This window comes from Typopeltis vanoorti, chromosome 13 (genome assembly GCF_054136105.1).
Source record: "Typopeltis vanoorti isolate ZY-2024b chromosome 13, IOZ_Tvanoo_1.0, whole genome shotgun sequence".
In the NCBI taxonomy this organism is placed as follows: domain Eukaryota; kingdom Metazoa; phylum Arthropoda; class Arachnida; order Uropygi; family Thelyphonidae; genus Typopeltis; species Typopeltis vanoorti.
The window spans coordinates 78,267,597-78,293,028 of NC_143561.1; the positions used below are offsets into that span (position 1 = coordinate 78,267,597).

The following is a 25,432-nucleotide window of genomic DNA, read 5'->3' on the forward strand; positions in this document are numbered from 1 at the left end:
CAGATTTCCGTTTTAGATCTATATATTTGTTAGCCTTCACTTCTCAGTATTCAGAAAGAAAACATATACTGGACTTTACATTTATCCCTCTCCCCTTTCACACCATAATTGTCAAAAATCTAGTGCCATTAAGACTTTAGTACATTGAGCACATTCTCTTTGGTCTGTTGAAATTGCTGCTCTTCCCTCCCAAGAAATAGACCACATCAAGTCTTCCTTCCTTAGTAATGGCTTTACTGAATCATATGTTAACAAGATAATTAACAATTGTAGTTTTCTTGTCATTTGCCTTTCATTGGAACAGTGATACAGTGGTGGTCCATTATGTCGCCATTCCCTATGTTAAAGGCATCTCAGAAAGTATAGCCAAAACTACTTAGATCTGTGGGCTACAAGTGTCCTTCCATCTTATCAATGAGTATTTACTTTTCTAGGCTCAGCTAAAGATAAGCTTCTGCCTTTAGCCCACCCTGAAGTGTATCAAATTCTTTGCCAGTGTGGATTATCGTATTTTGTCCTAACAGGTAGATCTGCAGTCGTGCATCATGTTGAACATTTAAACTATATTGAGTTCCATGAGCCAGAGCAATCAGGATTTATGGAGCACACTGTCACCACCAAGTTCTTTGAAAGAAAATTAAGGTTCTCCATAAAAGTAATAATCTCTTGGAACATACTAAAGAAAGAGCCATATAGCTCATTTCAGCAATGTAAAATTATATAGGAAAAGTGTATATTAAAGTTCCAACATTATTTCAAAGCCCAAACGTTTATAGAAACTTATGAAAGTTTCACAAAATTGGACCTGAGATCTTATGAGAATACAATCCCTGGCATTGGAGTTGGCATAAGTAGAGAGATTAAGTGCATGCTAAGGTAACTCCAATGCCAGGGATTGTATTCTCATTAGATCTGAAGTCAAATTTTATGAAACTTTCATAAGTTTCTATAAACATTTGGCCTTTGAAATAATGTTGGATCTTTAATATCCACTTTTCCTCTGTAATCTCTTGGAACTTTATACAAAGAAAGTTGTGAGACCTTGCTACATCTACCAGATCTAATTAGAAATGATGGACTTAAATTATCCCTTTAATGAGAAGTAGTCTTCTTTACAAATTCCAGAATTAACCTAAATTGAATTATATATATATATATATATATATATATATATATATTATTATTATTATTGAATCTTGTTAAAGTTATTTTTACTAGAACTTTAATATAATTAGACCATGCTGCACTACATCATGTATGTGCAGTTTGCACATATCATTGTGTTGCGAGACCTTGCTACATCTACCAGATATAAATAAAAATGATGGACTTAAATTATCCCTTTAATGAAAAGAAGTCTTCTTTACAAATTCCATAATTAACCTAAATTTAATTTTATATATATATATATATATATATATTATTATTATTATTATTGAATCTTGTTAACTAAATATATATATAAACTTAATATATTAGACCATGCTGCACTACATCATGTACGTGCAGTTCATACATATCATTGTTGAATATGCCAGTTTCTGTTCTTGTTTAATTTGAAAGTCATACTGAAGATGCCCTTAATGCTATGTTGAAAATTTTATACTAATAAAAGTATATATGTAATTTAAACCCATTTTATATTATTTATTAAATAGCTGAAATGTTTTACTTGATCTATAGGTTCTCTCTATTCAGGATTCAGTTGATGTTTCTCTGTGTATTTTTGGTCTTTGTCTTTTTATTGCTGGTTTTCATATCGAATATATTATAGGAGTTATTTAATTTAGTCAGGGAATCCTGCAGATTTGTACTAGATTTATTTATGAGTATAACATCATCTGCATAGAGTATAATGAGCTGAGATTAACATCTCCAATTTTGATATTATTGGGTTTAATATTATTGGGCATATTCACAATTTTGATATTATTGGGCATATTCACATCGATGTTTAATCAATGTGATCCATATGGATGATAAGTAACATGGGAAATCATTTACACCCTTGTTTCACACCTGATGTAACATCACAACCATTTCCTGTATTTCCTTCAATTCTGACTGCTGACTTATAACTCAGAATTGCTCAGTATAATATTCCATTTATACTATATGATTGTAGCCTTTTGAACAGCTTTTCTCTTGGCACCATATCATTTTTCTGCATCTATAGAACTTAAATACAGAACCTTCTTATATTTCATGATTCCTCAGCCATTTGTCTTAAAATGAAAATCTGATCCTGATAACCTCTATTTGGCCTTAACCCACAAAAATAATATTGAGAAATGAAACTTATATGAATAAGCATATATTTACTAATATTCATTAAGCACCAAAATACGCAGGAAGCAAAATTTGTGAACCAACACTAATGTGTGATTTTTTCCATTAAAATATAAAAAAAAATAATAAATAATAAAAATTAAATATGTTTCTTTTAAGATAAAAAAAATTTACTTAGTCTTAAAACATTTTAAATTTGTTTTCATTATTTCACGGCCCCCTCAACAAAATTAACAGCCCCAAGGGGGGGGGGGGGTCCACAGTTTGGGAAGCACTGATCTAGAGTAGCAGCAGCATGAACTCCACTTTTATTTAATCATTTATTTATTTATATTTTTAATTTAGTTATTTTATGTTACATTATGTTTTTATGCTAACATGATATCATTTACAATGACATTCCAACATTTTCCCCCTCTCTAATATATTCCTTTCCTGGCATTAGTATCTCAAGCAGATTTCTTGAAGCCTGCCTATGTGTTATTTATCGTAAAATGTCTAACTTATTAGCATTTTCAAAAATAGTGAAATCCCAGATTATTTTTTTTGTTTTTTTTATAGAGTAATTTATTTCTAAGAGAAGCATTTGTATTTATTTTAACTTGTAGATATCCAGTAGCTTATTTGCATTTTAACGATACTGCACTCATCACTGCCAATATCCCAGATAACAAATTTCCTGAACCTGAGGATGGTGATATTATTGTTCATAAAAGGTACATTTGTAAAATTTAAAATATTAAAATATAAGTTTTTTTTTTTGAGAAATTATTTTGATTTTTATGGTATTTTGTTATTATAATGATTTCATTTGAATGAAATAAATGACTTCAGGATGGATGTATTGATAACATTTTCTTAAATGCATAATATTTTCTTCTCTTCATCCCTGGTAATTAAAAAATAAATAAAAAAAGTACAGAACTTACTCCCTATAGAAGATTTGAGTGAGAAAAAATCCAAGATTAGTTATTGAATTTTTATCATTTTGTGATAGCAGAATTCTTGGATATGGCTGCAAGATATCATTTAAACAATGAATTCAGGTGGCAAGTCACCATAAGAGGCTGACCAAAATCAGGCAGATGTAACCAGATGGTTGCATTTGAGTTGTTCTGTGGCTCACAGACTGTGGAATCAATTCCAACAGCTACAAACAGAATCACAGAGATACAGTGAAGAAAAGCCATGAGTTGAAACCACAGTGGATTACCAACATTTCCGATTATCTGCTTGTTGAAACAGGAGTGGATCCTGAATCAGCTACAATCTGATCTTATGTCAGCTACAGGAACATTGGTATCTGTTTTCACTGTGTATCCCCATGCTCCACATCAATGGGACCCAAGACCAATGGGGGGGTCAGTACTGTTTACAGACAAGTCCTATTTTTCTCTAAAAAGCAATACTAGGTATGCTCAAATCTGAAGAGAACCAGCAACACTTTATCGTCCCTGTGATATCTGTGAAAGGGATACTTATGTTGGAGGTAGTATCTTATCAGATGGACAAACCAATCTGTATGTGCTTCTTAGTGGAACAATGAATGCTGCAACTTATAGAGAATGGATCCTGGATCCCCTGTGTTTGTCCATATGCTGGTGGGATTAGAGAGACAGTTATCCTAGAAGATGATAATGCTTGTCCTCATTGAGTGATGCTCATGGATCTTCAAGAAGAGACTATAGTATGTATGGACTGGCCAGGTCTCCTGGCCTTAATCCTTGACATGTCTGGGATGCTGTAGTAGGTAGAAGTGTTGCAGCTCTCAAGCCCCCCCCCCCCCAAAAAAAAACCTTGAGCGACTCAGGTGAGCTTTGTAGGAGCAATATTATTATTATTTATATGAATACTCCATGGAAACAAAAGACTTATCGCAGGAGACCCACTCTATCCATTAACACGATACCTATCATACATCTCCTTAAAACTACTCACTGTTGGGTCGTTCACAACCACCTTTGGTAATCCATTCCACTCATTCACCACTCTCCAATAAAAGAACCTAGTCAACACACTTTTAGGCACCTTCCAAGTGTGACCCCCTTGTTTTTCTCCTACTTCCCATTTATTGAAAAATTTCTTGTGTCAATCTTATAGTATCCCTTTAGTAACTTATAAGTTTCTATCATATCCCCTCTCCTCCGTCTTTCAGTCAAACTCTGCATCTTCAGGACTGAGGCAACTTGTGGTAAAGGTGAACCAAGCTCTCATCACTCCTTGTCTTAGTATCTTCCATAATGCAAAGCACATTTCCTTGCAGACATGTATAATGCAATGCATTAAGGGAAGGGCCACTACCCAGACCGTCGACCTTTATTGAGGTCAGTGGGAGCCAGACCCAGAGGTGGTGATACCAATATGAGTATGCTCAAACAATCCTTGACCACATCCCATGCACTAATGACATTTATTCCATGTAGTTTCTTATGTCATGACACTGCTCCAATTTGCCTCCTAAATTTGTCATAATCGCCAGCTTCGTTGTTCTGCATAAACCCTCTCTTGACTAAAATTGCCACATGTTGAGCAACCTCCCGGCACAAGACTGCATGGTCACTTTCCCAGACGAGGTAGAGTTGCTACTGCAGTTATAGATAGATCTCCTGATTTCATTACCAGATCCAACACTCTCAAATCCCTGGTCCCTAACATCATGTACTGTTTCATGTAATTATCCCTTAGCAACTATATAAATCCCACTTCCATCTTGCCATGCCTCCTTTCTTCCCTCCAGTCGATGTCCCCATAGTTAAAGTTTCCCATGATAATTGGTGAGCCTGCACTTATTGTGCTAATCTGCTGATGTATGTCGTCCACATTTCTTCTGGATCCCCAGGTCTATAGCAGAAACCAACAATATATTTTGTCCTGTTGGCTTCTGCCTCACCCCAGACAACCTCAAATGAACCATTTCCATCAGATCTACAATCTTTCTTAACTTCTATTTTTGTTGATTGAAGTTTTTCAGCTATCATTAATTATACCCCTATTCCTGCCCTACAATATAGATATATACGTTCCATCCCTGTAATTACATCATTCTCAGACAACCAGATCTCGCTGATACCAATAATTTTTTGGCAAAGTTGAGCTGACCAATGCTAAAAACTCCTCTCCTTTATTTCTGATACTTTGGGCATTCATGTGCATGCATTTCAACATCCACTTGGGCCTACATACTCTTACATAATGTTATTACCTGCCCATTCAGATTCAAAAACTGGGAAACTGCACTCAGCTCTTCATAACCTTTCCTGTACTCGTACTTATCTATCCCAGGGGTTACTAGACACATGCTTGCAGGGCCGCATTTATACTTTTGGAGGCCCTAGGTGCAACATCATTATGAGGCCTCATTATAAGAACAAGTCTATTTCAGTTAATCAAATTCACATGCTTTTTTTTTTTTTGCTTGCTTACTGTCCTCTTCCGTCGGGAATGGGTTGAGTCTTCTGTGTTTCCACAACAGCCTTCAGGAGTCTTAGGTTCTTGCGTGGCTGGTGAGCTGTCTATATATTTGTAATCCAGAGTTGACCTTTATTGATGTTATCCATTTAGTTCTTGGTCTGCCTTTTTTTCCTTTTAATCTTGCATATAGAACAAGGTTGAGTAGTCTTTTTGATGGCATTCTCTCGACCATTTTTTTTTTTTTTTAGTTTAGTGAAAATAAAATTCGACATTTCTATAATAACTCATTTTAATAAAATAAAAATAACATAACATTGGTATACATGTATTTGCATTTAAAAAAAGTATAAATCAGTTCAAATTTGAATTTAAAAAATATCATCATCATCAAATTTCTGCCATGTACCTCAAGGGGTGTACAGGAGATGATAGTACTACATGAAAAAAATTACATCATTACTAACTTCCTATCTACAATTTGCCTCCAAATCAGTCTGTTACTTGTCAAGACTCCAACATTATCAGATCTTATATTTCTATCGTCTAAGGCACTTTGTACCGTATCAATCCACCTATATCTTGGTCTTCCTCTGAGTCATTTTCCTGTCAGCCTGGCAGAGAACACTTGTTTTGCTAATCCTTCCTTGCCCATTCTGTTTACGTGACCATACCACCTGAGATTAGCTCTGCTAACACATTCCTGGATGCTGACTATGTCAAGTTCTTTCCTAATATCCTTGTTTTTAATATGATATTGTGAATGATGCCATCTGTTCACACCTATAATCTTTCTCAGGACTCTCATATCTGCAGTCTCTAGTCTTTGGTCAAGTATTTTACTTCTGACCCAGCTCTCAGATCCATAAGTTAAAACTGGTTTGAACACTGTCTCGTATACAGCTAATTTAGTGTTCCGACTAATTTCTCTCTTATTCCATATGAATTTATTCAATTGACTTCCCACCAAAATAAAAAATGATGGTACGACATTAAAAAATGTTAATAACTAAAAGTTTTTTCTAGCTTTGGTTTTAGCAAATATATCTATAAAGTCATCATAATTAATCAGTCCATTACATCTGATTCAGTGCGTAATAACGACAGGTCACTTGTTTTATTTTGGTGCAAGTTGCTTCTTAAATAATTTTTTTATTCGTTTCAACACTGAAAATGAGCGTTCAGCACTTGCATTTGCAATAGGCATCGGGAGAAATATTTTTAAAATTGTTTCTACGTTCAGAAAAGTAGACCTTGACCCATCGTTTATAAATTTTTACATATTTTTAATTGAAAAATTTTCTTTCTTTATCATTATTAAAAATTGCTTAACTTCGTCAATAAATTTTTCTGAGTGAATATCAGTCTCATAAGTTTGTAAAATTTTGTTAATGTTAGTCTTGTACTTGTCTTGATCTATATCTTTCTTCAAAAAATGTCATACATATCTAATATGTCTAAATAACTTTATGCTCTTTCATTAATTTCCAAAATTAGCTTATCGCAAATGACATTAAAATTATTAACAATGAAATTTTCTTTCCCATGTAATATAATCTCATCGTTAGATTGTGAAACTTCGTCACACTTTTTTTTTATTTGTTTTTTCAATCTTTTCTTCTCATCTTTAAATTTTGTCTCATCTGTTAATAAATTCGCTTCTTCATTTAAAGCAGAAACTATTTCTTATATCTAAAATAAAACCAACTAAAGACTGTAACAAATTATTAGCTAACAACCAATCCATATCGGGATCTTGTAGAAATTTACTAGTAGCATGTATTCATCGTAAAATTTTGTCCCGCACAACTGTTAAAATTGCAATTTCTGAATGGTCAAAATGTTCAGCCAGTGATAAGCTCTCTAATTTAGAAATAGATTTTTCATGAGGAGAAATGGATAGTTCAAGTAATGCCTCTTTAATTTGTTTATATCCACGTTTCAAAGCCAACCTCATTTCACTTAATCTTTTAACTGTTAAAGATTTTTTTTCTAAATGTTTAAGGAGCATACCCCCATCTTCTTGTTGAAGATGAAAAGTAAGTACATACATTTTGAATAAAACAAAAATATTGCATTGCTTCTGGATAAGATTCCCCGGCATAGTTGCCAATTAAATTTAAGGAATGACTAGAGCAGGGTTTCCCAAATTATGTTCCATGGGACACTGGTGTTCTGCAGAAAGTGAATAAGTGTGCCATGAAAAATTATCAAAATTAATATTAATCTGAGCCTGGAATGGTTTTAAATGCTGCGACTCTAACCAAGGTGTTCCATTAAAATTTCAGGAGTTTGTGATGTGTTACATTGCAGGACTAGAGCATGGTTTATAATGTGCAGAGGGACTATGTTTTCTCAGCCTAGCTTATAAACCTGTATGGATACCTTTCATATTGGCAGCATTATCATAGTTTTGCCCTCTGCATGTTTTTATCTCCAAAGATAATTCTATTTTTTTTAATACTACCTCTTCTATATATAAGGAATTATGTTGTGTAATACTGATGAACCCGAAAAATGTTTCTCTAATATCAAATTTGGGTAACGTACCTAAAATATAATAGCTAGTTGGTCATTATGGGCAACATCTGGTGTTGAATCGAGTGTAATTGCAAAATAATCAGCCTTCCTTAATTTCTGATGTTAATATTTCTCTTGTTTTATTAGCTATTAACGCTATGAATTCATTTGTTTGTAAGTTGTTTTCTAAGTCAAATAATAGCTTAATGAATAATTTTAATGACTGGAGAAATATAACACACATCTTATGTGATCATGAGCATTCTTCTGAGCATATACAAGCAATGTGCACATATCGCAAAAGAAAATCAAGTTCTGTAAATAGTCGAATTGATTCTGAATTGATGAAACAAATACAATCTGAAGGAACTTATTGAGCTATTAACGCTGTGAATTCATCACAAGTGTGGTAAGAAAGATAATTTGATTTGCCAGAACCATGCATTTTCATGTGATGTTTTAAAAAAATCATCAAATTCACTTAAATAATGTAAACACGATAAATAATTTCCGCAAGAATCAGAAAAAATATCACTTGTATTACCTCTAAATGCTAGCCTTCGTTTACTCAGTAACTTAATCGTAGCTAGTATTCCTTTTAAAACCACTCTCCAATAAGTTTCTTCAGATTGTATTTGTTTCATCAATTCAGAATCAATTCCACTATTTACAGAACTTGATTTTCTTTTGCGATATGTGCACATCACTTGTATATGTTCAGTAGAATGCTCATGATCACATAAGATTTGTGTTATATTTCTCCAGTCATTAAAATTCTTCATTAAGCTATTATTTGACTTAGAAAACAACTTACAAACAAAGCAGTGAATAGCCTTGCTGGTTTCTGAAAAAATTAGCCACTCTCATTTCTCCCTTGTTCCATTCGCCTTTTTACAGTAAAAATGTGATTCATTTATATTTCTGAATAAATTGTTCATTAATACTAATTGGCCACACTGGTATATTGGTAGGATAAGAGATAGCTTGCTTGCTGGTAAATACAGACTCTGGTTGAAAATTTTCTTTTAAACCCTCTTGATTTGTTTCATTTACTTCTTTCTCACCTTCTGTGTTTTCCACATTATCTTGATGTTCTTCATTTTCACTTTCATCTCCTCCTGATACCAATGTTTTGCTTTCATTCCGAGACGTTTGAGGTACAACTTCAGTTCTATGAAATTTTTCACTGCCTCCATTTTCAGAAGAACGTCAGAAAGACAAAATTGCCCCCTTTTGACTATTTAGCTGTTTTTCCTTTTCTCTGGGTCATTTTCTTTTACTAGCTCTGGCTTCAAACTTTCTTGACATCATTATATGTACTATGCTATCAAAAGCGAAATAAATATTTATTAAATCCAAAATAAACATAAATAAATAAAATAAATAATTACATTAAAATAGAAACAGTAGTATCTTGGTTTTGTTAAAATAAATGAGTAAATTTATTTTAACAAATATATAAAATTATAAATTATAACAAATATATAATATATAAAATAATAAATTTTAACAAATATAGTAAAATAAGAATAATAAATATTCATTGAAAAATATATTCTTACCGACTACAACAACTACTTTAACTTTATTGCTTTACAAATACTAGCCAAATAATGTTAAATAAGCTATCAGTTGTTACTGATATGGCACTTAACCTCCAGACCACCCAGCATTTTTCATGGATCAAAACCTCATCTGCATTCTACCTTTTATCATGCAATTACCTCCTCCGCTGTTAATTGCTGAATGGCGATTTTAGAGCCGTTAACGGATTAACTGTGGTGGAGCGACCTTTGTGTCACTTGTCTTTACGTGTACTGTTACTTGGAATTTCCTTTACTGTCATATGATATTTGACCTTTTTTGCTGCGCAATTTATTTATTGTATTTCTTCTCAAAAATAAAAACGAATTTCACATGCGTAAAAATAATCAGTCCTGAAAGACCAGAGATCAGCCTTTACTATTTAGTAATAGTAAACTTGCTGTCTTTTATTCTTCAGATCAGTGCAACAGAGCAAGATAACTTTATGTTCATTTACTTTACTGACAATATAGAAGAATTTTTTTCTCGAATTTTCAAATGCTTGTTCAAATGTAAGGTTTTAAAATGTGGCCCCCAGATTGCACCTAATGCACCTTATGGTAAATGTGGCCCTGCATGCTTGATTGCTCCCCCCCCTAATATCGCTAGTTTCCCTGGTTTTTTACTTCCAAACTCTCACTGAACAATCATTCTCCAAGCACCTAACTCCAAAACCATTTAAGTGCAGTGCATTTGGCATATGCAGGATTTTACCTCCATCAAATTCACTCCACACATCTATGAACTGCAGACCATTCCTCCTGCACAATCTTCTTATTAACTCATTGGCAATCATGGCCCTTCTTCTCAGTTCTATCCTATCATTCCTGAGGCAGCAGACTCACAGTATTTATTGTACTTTCATACTTTTCTTACTCTTCATTTTTGCTTCTTCTAACAAATCTTTCATATCTTCTCTCAGTGCATATTTCTCACCTTTCAAATCATAGTTGAAGTCATGGGTATTACCAACATTGTGAGCACTGTGTTGCTGTGAAGGATAACCACATTTGTATTCCTTTGGATTGGGTGGTTATTTAGGCACTTATTTAAGCACTTTGACAATCCCATCTTGACCATTATCTTCATGTACCCATACATTACTAAATTAAACTATTTATTTACAGTTTTTATGGGTGTCTCTTTCACATCTCATATCATACTGCTTTTCACCAGACTGCATAAAAATTCATCATACAGTTATTGTGATTTTTCTCTTTGTTCCTTATTGTTATTATTACTATTATAGCGTAACACCTTCAGGGAGTCCGAAGACTATCGAGGGAGGGCACCTACTCTACAACTTTCTGTCTCCACCACTCGATCCACCAACTACAACGCCATCTACCGCCCATTATCACCACTAGTATTTTCACAAACAATCACAAACATCCATGCCCATGGTAGGATTCGAACCACGCCGCCTTTTGGCTGGAGAGCAGATATGCTGACCACCCGGCCAACCAGGCCAACAATTTTGTTCCTTCCTTAATTTATGGAAACCAATGTGCATAGCATTCAATGGAGGAAACTGATATTTGAGCCTTGCCCCGAACAACAAGTTGTCAACCAGCCTCTTAAGAACTTGAATTAGCTTAAACATTTTAAACCCACAAGCTTGAGTAGTGAAGGCATTGCATGTTTTGCAGTATAGTAGTTGCATTACTATTAGAAAATGCTTATTATATCCATAAAAATAATAAATACTAAATTCTGCATGCAAACTAAGCAACAAAGCTTCATTTAAAGTATTTTAAATTCAGCAGTCTTTATAGGAAGTTATCAATTTTTGTTACGATTCTTCTCCTTCCCTCTCTCTCTCTTTTTGCTTTTTCTCATATTAACTGAACCATGAAGGTACTGTTATTCAAATGTAACTTATTAATATATTGAATAGGAAATAACTGATATTCAAAGACAGTTCTTTCTCTTTCCATATTTACTTATGGGTATTAAGTTTGTATTTTATTCAGATTCTCAAAACATTTGATTAGTGGTGATAATTCTAAAGTCATTTTTGGTCCCATGTTCTAAAGTTAGTGGTCAGTATTCCCACCTGTCAGACGGGACACCGGATTCAATTTCCTGCCAGGGTTGCTTAAGGGTCAAAGATATATAACGGAGAGGAGACCTCGCATTACCTTTAAAGGAATGCGGAGAACTGACCAGGGCTTCTGACCTAATGTCCAATCCTCACCTTCTTGTGGTGCACCCTGTTAGGTATCACCTGGATACTGAATGGACGAGGATGGGCTGGCAATTTGGGGTTTAGCCGACCAAATTGTATTCTTATTTGCGTAAACCAAAATTTCAAATGATGGCACAACATGACAGAATTTCATGCCAGCTGGGGCGTTGCCCGGTTAAACAAGACCCCCGTTGTTTTCGCCAGGAAACCAGGTCAAACAGCAAAAAGTCCACTACTGGAGCAAATCCTAAAAATCCTAAAATTCACCTCAACTCGGCATCACCAGAGTTCAAGATCGGTACTATCAACATAAGAAGCCTGAATGGCATAGAACTGGAGCTAGCTGAGGAATTGGATAAGTAAAAGATCGGCATAATAGGGATGACTGAAACAAAAAAGACAAAAACTGGTGAGATCTTTCTGAGCAATAAATACAAAATGATATATTCAGGCAATGACAATCAAAGAAAAGGAGTAGCCATATAGTCCACAGAAGGTTCTATTAAGGTAGAAGTGGAGGAATTTTTTGAGGCTTTAGAGAAAGCAACTGACAATGAAAAAGGAAAAGTTGGTCCTTGTTGGGGATCTAAATAGCAGAGTAGAAAATGATTGTCAGACATACAAAAATATTTTGGAAAAATTTGGAGAAAAGAGCAAAGCTAATAATAATGGCAAATACCTGTTGGATTTCTTCTCAGGACATGGACTGGTTATTACTAACACCATGTTCCAACATAAAAATGAAAATGTGCACAAATTCACATGGAGAGAAGAGGCAAGGAATAAGAAAAGTCTCATTGACTATGTTATTGTTGATAGTGATGTTTTCTCTCTGATGCAGGACACTAGAGTATACAGAGGATTTGAAATTGGAAGTGATCACTATTTAGTCTTGAGCAGGATAAAATTGAATTTCATAATTGAAAAGAATAACACGTAAGAAAGTTTTAAAGAGAATAAAAGTGGAGCAGCTCTCAGACATGAACTGTAGACTAAAATACACAAAGATTATTGAAAAAAAAATGAAAGAGTTTGAGAACAGGAAGCAAACCTTGGAGATTCAGTGCCAAACCTTGAAGAAAACATTGATTGATTCAGCCAGAGAGTCATGTGGTGAGGTTGTCTGCAAGGATAGAAAAATCAGAACTCGATGGTGGACACAGGAAGTTAAAGATGCAGTGAAAGAAAAGAAGAAAGCATATCAAAAGTTCCTGACAAATAAGTCAGCTTTGGCTCTTAGAGAATGTAGAGACAAATGCAAGAAAAGCTAAACACTGTGTAAAATTAGCTAAACAAAAGTCATAGGAGGATTTTGACAAGAACATAGAAAATAAATATCAAGAAGTGTTGTAATAGGTTTCACGGTATAATAAGAACACAGATGGTTAAGAAAATAACTATTTATTAACTTAAAGCTAATATTTCGCTGGTATTATATCCAGATTTGGGAGACAGTCATCCTAAGACCAAATTAATATTTTTTAATTTATATTTTTTCAATTTGATTTTTTTTTTTTTTTTTTTTTTTTACCTGGATGGCGCCATATTAGGACTTTAGTCTTGTGTTGCACGCTGCAATCACTTATACTAGCCCCCACTGTTACACCTGATTGTGGTTGTCTTACATTTGTAACAAACTTTGTGTTGTGTGCTCTGAAAATGCTGGATATAATACCAGCGAAATATTAGCTTTAAGTTAATAAATAGTTATTTTCTTAACCATCTGTGTTCTTATTATACCGTGAAACCTATTACAACATGTCTGATGAACACATAAGCCTATCCATGCATGTAAATATTAAGAAGGTGGTAAGATATTCTGGAGGTTGTTGAAGAAGCTTAGAAATGGAGGAAAGATTGTAAAAGGAGTTAGAGATGATAAAGGTGACATGAAAACAGGAGAAAAAGATATCCTTGAAGTATGGAGTAATTATTTTGAAAAATTGCTAAATGAAGCAAGCAGTGATGACAGCACAGTGGTAAAAAACACTGACTGGGCATGCAGTCAGGAATACATATCCATACTTGAAGTAGAAAAAGCCATCAAAAACCTTGGAAAGGCAGCTGAAGTAGATGATATTCGACCAATAATGCTCAAGTATGAAGGTATAAAAGTCTTACAGTGGCTGCACTACATAATTCAGAAGGCCTTGGACAGAGGGACGAATTCTAGATGATTGTAGTAGATCTCATAGTACCCATATATAAAAAGGTTTAAAATCTCATATAGAAAAAAAAAAAAAAGAAATATTTTTTCTGTGTCAATTTTACATGGGCAATTAAATTACATAAAATACTTGTAAATAAGAAAGTGTATAACTCACTGTACTGTAATAAATAATCTCATAATGGGGGGTCTGCGGCTCCACTTGCATAAAACACAAATAAGTCGAAAAACCTAACGTCATCTATTAAAAGTGCCATCATATATATGTGTGTGTGTGTATATATATGTATATGTATATATATATATATATATATATATATATATATATATATATATAATATAATTTATTTTTTTTTTTAATATTTAATGACTGGAAGCCGAGAGATAAAATAAAATAAAATACTGTTTTAATTCAGCACAACTAGTTTCATCTTTAAGAAGACTTCTTCAGGTGCATACAAAAAAAAGAAACAACCAACAAGAACTGTAAAGGAATAGAGTCTAAACCACAAAGCGTTAGTGTGAAAAAAAAGCTAAATATTAAAGCATTAGCATCTGAATATTTAAAGCTGTTCTCTGTATAACTTCATTGTTGGACGTGCTAACCTTCTCCGTATGGCATGCGTTCAAGATCTCGTGAACACCAAAGTTGAATGGCAGCACAATGACAGTCTGAGAGATTATAACTAAGGTTGTTGTTAAGATGTATAGGATTAAGGGAGATTTCTTTAGATTCTAGTATTTTTCTTTCCAGTTCGTCGTAGCAACAAAAGATATTATCAGATTTATTCCATAAAACTAGATGGATGAGGTTTTTCTCATTAGCATTAGAATTCAGAACATGGTTAGACAGAGCACTAGCTCTTGTTCTGCCATATATAATGTCTCTTTGATGTTCTTCAGTGTGCAATTCAATGGATTTCTCCGTCTGGCCAAAATAAGGTTTTTCACAGTTCCACTAGGTCCAATAAACGCCAGTATATTTAAGATTGTCATGTCTTTGTTTGATCAGTTCAGTAAGGAATGGAGTTGTGGAAGAGGAGTGAATGAAGTCTGGATGTTGTATTTCTTAAGAACCTTGGCCAAGTTTGGTGAAACAGAGCTGATATATGGTAGAGAAATGTGGCCTTTTCTCACTATTTGTATCTGTATTATGGCAAGGCCATGGATTGAAAAGTAATTTATTAATTGTTTTCTTGGAATAGCCATTCTGTTGAAAAGTAGTAAGAAGAAACTGAAGTTCTTTTTTGATATCTTCTTCTTCACACAGGAGTGAGCGAGCACGATTACCTAGTGTAGAGATGATTCCAAATTTTTGAGGTGGATAATAGTGGGACTGTGCATGGAGCTATCTATTTGTATGAGTTGGTTTCCTGTAAATTGAGATTTTTAATTTTTGAGAGATGCAAGTGAGTGTAACATCTAAAAAAGGGAGAGAGCCATCAACTTCTAATTCAACAGTAAATTTTATATTTGGGGTGTTGACTATTCAGGTGGTCAAGGAAGTTCTGAAGAGAATCAGGACCGTGGCTCCAGATTAAAAAGATGTCATCTATATATCTCTTCCATATTCTTTGTTTTAAAAGAAAAGAGGAGATAGCTTTTTCTTCGAAATATTCCAGATATATGTGCTAGTATTGGTGATAATGGATTACCCATGGCTAAACCAGACTTCTGTTTGTAAATAGTGTCTTTAAACTCGAAATAGCCAGAATTAATGCAATGAATTAATAAAGACAAAGCCTTTTTTGATAATTTCTCTTTTAGTAGCATAAGGACTTCTTCTGTAGGAACATTAGTAAACAGGTAGACGATATCAAAACTGGCCATAATTTCTTCTTTTTTAATGTTAACGTTTTTTATACTGGAGACAAAATCAACAGAATTTTTAATGAAAGAAGAGGACGAGCCAGAAAAACATTTAAGTGATTTAGCTAAATATTTTGAAGCATATAAGTGGGCGAATCAATTCCTTCTACAGTAGGTCTTAGTGGAGTGTTTCTTTATGGATTTTTGGTAATTCATATAATCTAGGAATTAATGGATGAAGTGAGCGAAGGGCTAATTGAATATTCCTGGGAAATTCCGCAGTTGTTCTAAGAAGGTTATTAGTACGGTTGTGGAGTTCTCGAGTTGGATCTTTGTCAAGGATTGAGTAAGTATCTGTTTGCAGTAATTGTAATATTTTTGTTATAATCTTCAGTGTTTAGGATGACAGTGGCATTCCCTTTATCAGCCGAAAGGATGATTATATCTTTGTTCTGTTGTATTTTTTAATAGCTTGATGTTCTGTTGGAGAGATGTTCTCATGTAGTCTGAAAAGTTCTTGGCCTAACAATGAAAAAACGAATTTATAATTTCAAAATTATTTTTATTTTTCAACATAATCTCCCTTAAGACTAATACATTTATTCCAGTGATGCTCTAGCATGCCATTATCCCATCTCTGTAGTGGTTCTTGGTAAGATCCCTTAATCCAATACATCTTAACAACAATCTTAGTTATAATCTCTCAGACTGTCATTGTGCTGCCATTCAACTTTGGTGTTCACGAGATCTTGAATGCATGCGCACACCCAACAATGAGGTTATACAGAAAACAACTTTAAATATTCAGATGCTAACGCTTTAATATTTAGCTTTTTTTCATGCTAACGCTTTGTGGTTAAGACTTTATTCCTTTACAGTTCATGTTGGTTGTTTCTCTTTTTTGTATGCGTCTACTTAAAGACAAAATTAGTCATACTGAATTAAAACAGTATTTTATTTTTTTTTATCTCTTGGATTCTAGTCATTAAATATTTTTAAATAATATCTCTTTCAGCCGAGTAAATCTATTTTGCCATACACACATATACACGGGGATGGTCTGAAAAGTTCCTGGCCTCAACCATAGATGGCAACACTATCGGCAAGATTTTTTTTTTTTCTAAGTTGGTACATCTGTCATAAACATTCATGTGAAATTGCAAGTCATTCTATCAAGTAGTTTTTTTCATACAGCTGTCTGAAGCAAAAGTGTTTGTATCCCCTGAGATGGATATGAGTATCTTGGGGTTATAAAATTCTTTGTAAAAGAAGGTTTAACGGCAAAAGAAATTCATTCGAAGTTCATAAACTTTTATGGGCATTCTTCTTCATTTTCAGCAATCAAGAAATGGACTGCTGAGTTTAAACATGGCCATACCAGCCTTGAAGATGATCCACATGAAGGATGTCAAAAAAGTGTAACAACACTAGAAATCATTGAACAAGTGCACAATATAGTATTGGATGACAGGTGAGTCAAATTATGTGAAATTGCTGAGACTGTAGGCATTTCAAAAGAACATGTAGGATATATTTTGCATGAACAATTGTAAATGAAAAAGCTTTGTGCAAGATGGGTGCCGAGCTTGCTCACAGCAGATCAAAAACGCACTCGCATGAAAATCTCTAAACAGTGTTTGGAGCATTTTAACAAGAATAAACCTGATCTTTGTTTTTGGACTGGTTTTGTGTGTTGATTTATTACTATGGATGAAACTTGGATTCACCATTACACACCAGAATCCAAACAGCAGTCAATACAGTGGACAGAAGCTGGTTGTTCAGTGCCAAAGAAGACAAAGTCAGTTCCATCAGCAGGAAAGGTCATGGCATCAGTGTTGTTTTGGGATGCTAAAGGCATTTTGTGTATTAATTATCTTGAAAAGGGTAAAACAATAACCAGGGGAATGTTACTCCGATCTGATCTTTTAACCAGACTAGATGAAAACATTTGTGAGAAAAGACCCAGTTTGCAGAAGAAAAAAATCATCTTTCATCAGGACAATGCACCTGCCCACAAAGGTGTTTTGGCAATGGGAAAATTAAGGGATCTGCACTATAAATTGTTAGAGCATTCACCCTATTCCCAAGATTTGGCTTCCCTCTGACTTCTACCTCTTCCCAAAACTAAAATGCTTCCTCGCTGGTCAACATTTTTATTCGAATCAAGAGGTGAAAGCAGCTGTAGAGGAGTATTTTGCAGATCTTACTGAGAACCACTATAGGGAAGGGATAATGGTGCTGGAGCATCACCGGAATAAATGTATTAGTGTTAAGGGAGATTATGTTGAAAAATAAAAATAATTTTTAAATTATAAATTCGTTTTTTCATTGTTAAGTCGAGAACTTTTCAGACTACCCTCATATATATGTCAGCTGACTTCTAGTACAGCACTATGTAAATGTAGTTCAGTTATCTGATCCTTCAATTAGCAGAACAACAAATTTCCATCCTGATATGATTGGATAAATGGTAGATTACTGTATATGTACATAAAATTTATTATTGAATAATTGGCCACTCCCACATTTTTTTTTTAAACAAAGCGCCTCATATATGCATAACTAGAGTTTAAAGGATGACATGCAATTCATTTCCTACCAGAGTAATTTATTGCTCTATCCATAATACCACAACTGTAAATTATTAGATATTTTATTTCTTTGACTGTAACAAATCTATTTAAATTCATGCCTATTCTTTCCATTCATATGTGCAAAGTGCTTATGTCTGATTAATGCAGATTGAAATATTATTATTATTATTCAGGCCTCCATGAATCCAAAAGACTCATCTTGGGAGGTCCTTCCTAGGAAACACAAAGTCTATCATAACACTCGAACTCATCGACTGCTCTTACTCTCACCACTCTATCAGGCAGTGCATTCCACGGTTCAGCCACCTTCCATGCAAAGAAACTACTCCTTACCCTCTTGCTCACAGCTTCCATTCGTAACTTCCTGGGATGGCCCCCCTTGTCATCACTCCTTCCCTCTGTTCCACCAAGTGAAAGAACTCCCCAGAATCAACCTGTAACTACTTCTCAACAGTTTAAAAGTCTCAATCATATCACCTCTCCTTCTTCTTTCTACCAAACGCTGCAGTCCACATTCCCTCAGCTGATCCTCATTGCTTACATTGTACAGTCCTGAAACCATCTTTGTTATCCTCCTCTGTACACTTTTCTGTACCCATTTCCTCAGTTAATTTATCCCCTTCAAATCCTGACGACCAAATTTGAGAACAATAGTCTAGGTGTGGTCTGATCAGGGTCTTATACAATGAAATAATAACTCTTTTATCTCTGCAGATCAGCATCCTTCTCAGTATTGCAGCAATCCTCTGAGTTACCTTCACCACTTTTGCAATATGTTCACTAAATATCAGGTTGCTATCAATCATCAACCCTAGATCTCTTGTCTCCCCTACTTCCTCCAGTACAGCTCCTCCAATTGAGTATGCAGCCTCCCATTTTGGGATGTATCCCAAACTTCAAGACTTTACATTTTGCTGCATTAAACTGACATCCCAATTCATTTGCCCATCTGTCTAGTTTATTCAAATCCTCTTGCAGGGCTGCCACATCTGCACTATTACTGATAACCTTCCTAGCTTCACATCATCTGCAAATAACTGTATAGCCCCCTGCAATCCATTGACAATGTTATTGTTATTGATATAAAGGTTAAACAATACAGGTCCCAGTACTGAGCCCTGTGGGACCCCACTTGTAACCGTCTGTCTCCTTGATATTGTCCCATCATACACAACTCTTTGATACCTATCGCACAGTCCTGAATCCAGTTGATGAACCCAATATCTAAACCCATGTGCTGCAACTTAAATATCAGTTAATCATGTGGCACCCTACCAAATGCCTTTAGTATATACCTTTCCCTCATCAGCTGCTCTTGTCACTTTATTATAAAAGGCAATCATATTACTAAAGCAAGAGCACCTCTTAACAAATCCATGTTGACTCTCACAGATAACATTACCCTCATCTGCCCAACACTGTATACAGTCCCTCACTAATTTATCCAAGATCTTAACAACTACTGATGAAACACAAACTGGCCTATAAATAGACACTTCCAGTATGCTACCGCCCTTATGCAATGGCACTATCTTCCCTTCCTTCCATTCCTTGGGTACCTTTCCCTTAGCCAGACTTTCATTGAAAATCCAAGTCAATGGAGCTGTCAGTTCTTTAGCACATTCTCTCAAAACCCATGGCAAAATATCATCCAGTCCCACAGCTTCACTGACATCCAGAAAGATAATGAACTACACAGTTAGAAATTTAAAAATAGTAGTAATTATAGAATTTTTCTTAATTATGAATGAACTATATAAACAGAAATCAAAAATTCTTTTCCCTTCTAAAGTGACTTTGATTTCTTTAGAAAGCACACATAACGATTTGTCATATCCTACCATATGGGCAAGTATGAATGATATGTTATTTAAATTAAGGGGATATTAAATCCCACATTGTTTTAAAACCGAATAAGAAACTCAGAGATTGGAATCAGAGAGTTTCATGCCGAATATAGTAAACTATAAAAGTATCGGCGATTACTAGCGTGAGCTAATGCAAGTAGTCGTAGTACAATCTCGGGTAACTCGCAGCAAAGGTGGTGAAGTTCTGATTGCTATTCTTGGTATTTTCCATAATGTAAAAACACATTTCCTAGGAAATGTATGCTGTTATTACATTATGGTGGGAGGTCACTACCCAGACCGGTTTCAGCCTTTTTTTGAGGCTTCATCAGTGAGTAGCTAGACCAAATAGATACCAAAGGGTATAGCGAAAAGAACTTATATACTCTGCAATACGAGTTGTCAAAAAGGTGCAACCTTTGCTGCGAGTTGCCCGAGATTGTACTACATACTAGGACTACTTGCATTAGCTCACACTAGTAATCGCCGATACTTTTATAGTTTACTATATTCAGTATGAAACTCTCTGATTCCGATCTTTGAGTTTCTTATTCGGTTTTAAAACAATGTGGGATTTAATATCCCCTTAATTTAAATAATGTTTATATCGCCGAAATGAAGCCTATTGGCTCTTTATATTTAAATGAATGATATGGTTTGTATGGTGCCCAGCATGAACATATTTAAGCAACGCAGGGTGATGGAGCAGTACATAGTGAAATTTTTCTGTTCAGTATATACAACAATGATAAAATCACTTGTTCTGCCTAAAGGCACACTTCACTTCTTATAGATTAATTAATATGAGTATAATAATGACATAAACATTTTTGTTTTTATCTTCAAGTTTATTAATATTATTGGAAAGAGTCCAGAGTAAATTAACATAGTGGTTTCTGACCTCTGGAATTGAATATTGATAAAATGGAAATTGCATTGATTAGTAGATTGAAGGAGTATGGGGATATAATATAAGCATATAAGTTGATAAAGGGTTATTATCAGATTAACTTCCATCTATTCATTGGATATTCACAGATGTATGATCACTCAAATGAGCTCAGTAATGTGCCACACCAGTCCTCATCATGTGGTCCAGTTGTATGCTTTTCTGGAAGCTTCAACTCTCTGAAGATCAGACACATCATCCACCATCTCATTAACAACTAGGATATACATTAAATTTATTTTAATGTATATCCTATTTGACGTAATTTCCTTAAATTATTTAGTAAAAAATGCATAACCAACGTCTAAGCCTTTCCAGGAGAATTACATCTCATTAACAGTCTACGTCTTCCTCTTTTTCCAGGAACTTTACCTTTTATTACTGTTCTGAGAATTCCTCCTTCCATCCTTTCAATGTGTTCAAAGTATTTCAACTTTCTTCTGTCAATATCCTTAAGGAGCCTTAAAGTTCTACTGATCCTTTCTAGTACCCATTCATTTGTCTGCCTTTCAGTATATGATATCCTCAACAGCCTTCTGTAACACCACATCTCAAAAGCAGCTGTCCTTTTCCTGTTAGACTTCTTTAAGTTACAAGCATGCATAAATCACAGTTGGAAACAGATTAATATAGAAAAAGTATTTTAAAGAATGGGGGGGGGGGGAACAAGAGGTCATTCTGGAAGCTGTATAAGGAGGTACGAGCAAGGTTTTGCATTCAGGGTAGTGAGTGATTAGGATGCAAAATCCTGCTCGTACCTCCTTATACAGCTTCCAGAATGACCTCTTGTTCCCCCCCCCCATTCTTTAAAATACTTCTTCTATATTAATTAAAGATTAAAGTTTGTTAATTAATAAGGTTTGTTGTGTTTCGTCAGTAGTTGTTAAGATCTTGGAGAAATTGGTGAGGAACTGTGAGAGTCAACATGGATTTGTTAAGGGGGTGCTCTTGCTTTAGTAATATGCCTTTTATAATAAAGTGACAAGAGCAATTGATGAGGGAAAGGTATATACTAAAGGCATTTGGTAGGGTGCCACATGATTAACTGATATTTAAGATATCCAAGAATGTGGTGAATGCATTTAAAGCACAGTATGATGAGCTGTGACAGAGGGACCTCCCACACAGTGTGTCTTTGAATCCACGCAGGTCCAGTAATAATGAAAATAATGATAATAAATTTGAACAAGAAAAAAAATTGTCCTCTTCAACTTGTAAATTGTTTGGATAACACAGTTCAAAAAGTAGAATCGAGATTGGCACTTGCTTTGCTTGTTCAGAAATATTGACTTTTTTTAAGTGTGACTGTTATGACCTTGGAGATGAAGTTATCTCTGGTTTCATTTTTGAGCTTCTTGCAGACAGCAATGTGATGTTCTTTCTGGTCTTCTCTCAGCAGTCTCGGCACAAATTTTGTAGCAATGCATCTTGTGTTCAAAACATCCAATAAAATATGTTGAATAGTCCCATGCAACAGTCATACAATCTCGCAAACATCATGAATGGTTAGCCTATAATCTGTAAGGATAACCGCATTCACATTTGCAATGTTTTCCAATATTGTGCTTTTTGACAGTCATCCAGAATTTCCATTGTCATCAACAGACATTTGTCCATCCTTGAAGCATTTGCACCACAAAAAAAGATTTGCTTTGGCTCATATCATTTTATCACCAAATGCTTCCTTAAGCATTCAATAGGTTTTTACAGCAGTTTTTGATGTTTTAGAAAAATTTGATGGAGATGTTTTGCTTCTTAAAATCCCCTATTTCAGTTAGAGAAGGAAATTGCCAAAACCACTAAAAACGTGACATTACAAAAACACACTTAACCCAAGAATGCACCCTCTCAACTTGCTGGCACTGGCATACTGATTACCAAAGGGTACTGTTCACTTTTCAGCAGGTGGGTACTCTTTTCAGCAGTGGAAGGCTGTACCACAGCTGGTTCACACACTATGCAAATTCCCTGAACACTTTTGGGTAACACTTTGTAAGTCAAAAGATTGATGTATTCCAGGTCAAAGGACCTGTAAGTACATTTGTGGACTCAGGTTGCAGGTTGTAATTATTGAAATACTTCTTGCAGTAGGATGTTCCAGAGGATGGAGGTAGATGGAATAAAAGAGGAGAAAGACACTGAATCTGCTTAGGTTCGGTGTGTTTGCAGTCACACAGTATAGGGATGCTGGGCAGCTGCTGCTCTTGTGTGAATGGGTGCAACAGAAAATGGAGGATTGACTGCTGCAGTTCAGTGGAGTAATGACTGTCGAAGTCCCTGTAGAATTGAAACAGAACCAAACATTGCATCTGTGAGATAGAGGTTGAAGCGAATGTGTAAGAGAGAGATCATCTATGAGCCAAATTGCTCTCCTCTGGACAGCATCAAGAATTTTTTTAGAAGTTTTAGATTTAGGTGCTCCATCACAAACACATGAGCAGTATTCTTAATCATGGATGGATTTGAGATATGTATATAGTTAAGAGTTAGAATAAAAGAGAATGCTTTTTGGATGCAGAAGTTATTGATGTGATGTGATATGCCAGGAGACTGGAGATTAATGTTAGTACAGAGAGAGAGATCTCATCTTATGTGGTGTTTTCTGTATTACTGAGGATAAGGGAATGTGAGTTGAGATTTCTTTTGTGAGAGAAGAGGGATATCTGTGCACTGCATGGTCAGGTGAGTAGAATGAATGGAGAATACTGTCATCTGCAGAGCTGTGGATAAAATTAGTGTTATTGAGAGAAGGTCGTTTATGTACAAAAGAGGGTAGATGATAGCACAGAACCCTCGAGGTACTCTTGCACTGGTGGTGAAACACAAAGAGAGGAAGCCATCAACCATGACATGCAGTGAATGACAGAGAAAAACTAGCAATCCATTTATAGAGAGTGGCAGGTGGGCCAAAAGATGGGTTTGTTTAGCATGTCTTGATGCCAGACACGATCAAAAGCTCTGGGAATGTCAAGAGCAGCATGCAAAATTAACTTTAATTAAAAGTTATTTATTATTTCCTTTCTGTCATTAACTGTGCACAGTTCCTTTTGCTTGTTTTACACACACACACACACACACACACACACACACACACACACACACACACACACACACACACACACACACACACACACTTCACTTGTAAAATAGACTTAATCAGGCATGTTTAAAATTTTATTGGTGGAAAAATACTAATAATTGAAAGAAACAAATTAATTCCTGTGTTGTTATTTGCAGTTCTTGAAAATTTGGGTTATTATTGAGGTTTTGATTGTTCATATATAATTTTACACGTATGGACATTAATGTATTCCCCAAAGTTTGTATTCCTTTTGTAATTTAATTGGCTTTATTATTATTATTATTTATAGGCAACGTGGCTGCTTACGAATGTATGATTTTTCTGCCGCTCAAGAAAACAAAGGAATACCTTCTATTTGTTTATCCTCATATGATGAACCAGAAGGCTATAATTATAATATTAGGCTTTCTGTACCATATGATAAAATTGAAAGAAAGCATGAATAAAAAGAAAAAGGTATTTTACTCTTAAAAAGCCACATGCTCTTAAATACATCGTATCTGAATTTTGGTGTTCTTATTAAAATGTAATATACTTATATGCAAAATATGAATAAAAAATAAGTTGTGCTAATATGAGAATATGATACTTATTTCCAAAATTTGATATAACACTAGAAAACAAATATTAACAGCAGCAAAGGAAATATTGCTTAATCCTCAAGCAGACCAATATTTCAACTATTTTTATAATATTTTAAAATGTGTACTCTGTGAAGACATTGTTAACAGCTAGCAGAAGTCTTCCACTGTCTAGTGAAGATTTGTATGGATGCAAATACCATTCTTAGAAAAGAAATTATTTAGACTTGTACTAACTTGATGTATAGGAATGTAAGACATGGTAATTAATAAATAACATAAAATGGATTTACCTTGCATATATATTTTTATTAGTTTAAACGTTTTGCCCTAGTATTAAGTGCATCTTCAGTATGACTTTCAAATTAAACAACAAGAACATAAATCAGCATACAGGTAGTCCTTGGGTTA

The 25,432-nt window shown here is 34.6% G+C and overlaps 1 protein-coding gene across 2 annotated transcripts in view; it reads left to right on the forward strand.

Annotated features, from left to right (window-relative positions):
* The window catches only part of LOC150100304 (F-box/WD repeat-containing protein 8-like), a 223,815-nt gene that overhangs the window by 164,237 nt on the left and 34,146 nt on the right, over nt 1–25,432 (forward strand). For both annotated transcript variants that reach the window (XR_016549296.1, XM_090403239.1), the window contains exons 10-11: nt 2,898–3,005; nt 24,730–24,896. Coding sequence is in view for 1 of the 2 variants with exons in the window: in XM_090403239.1 (XP_090259365.1) it covers nt 2,898–3,005; nt 24,730–24,886 (265 nt within the window). In the remaining variant the exon portion in view is untranslated. The remainder of the gene's footprint in view (nt 1–2,897; nt 3,006–24,729; nt 24,897–25,432) is intronic.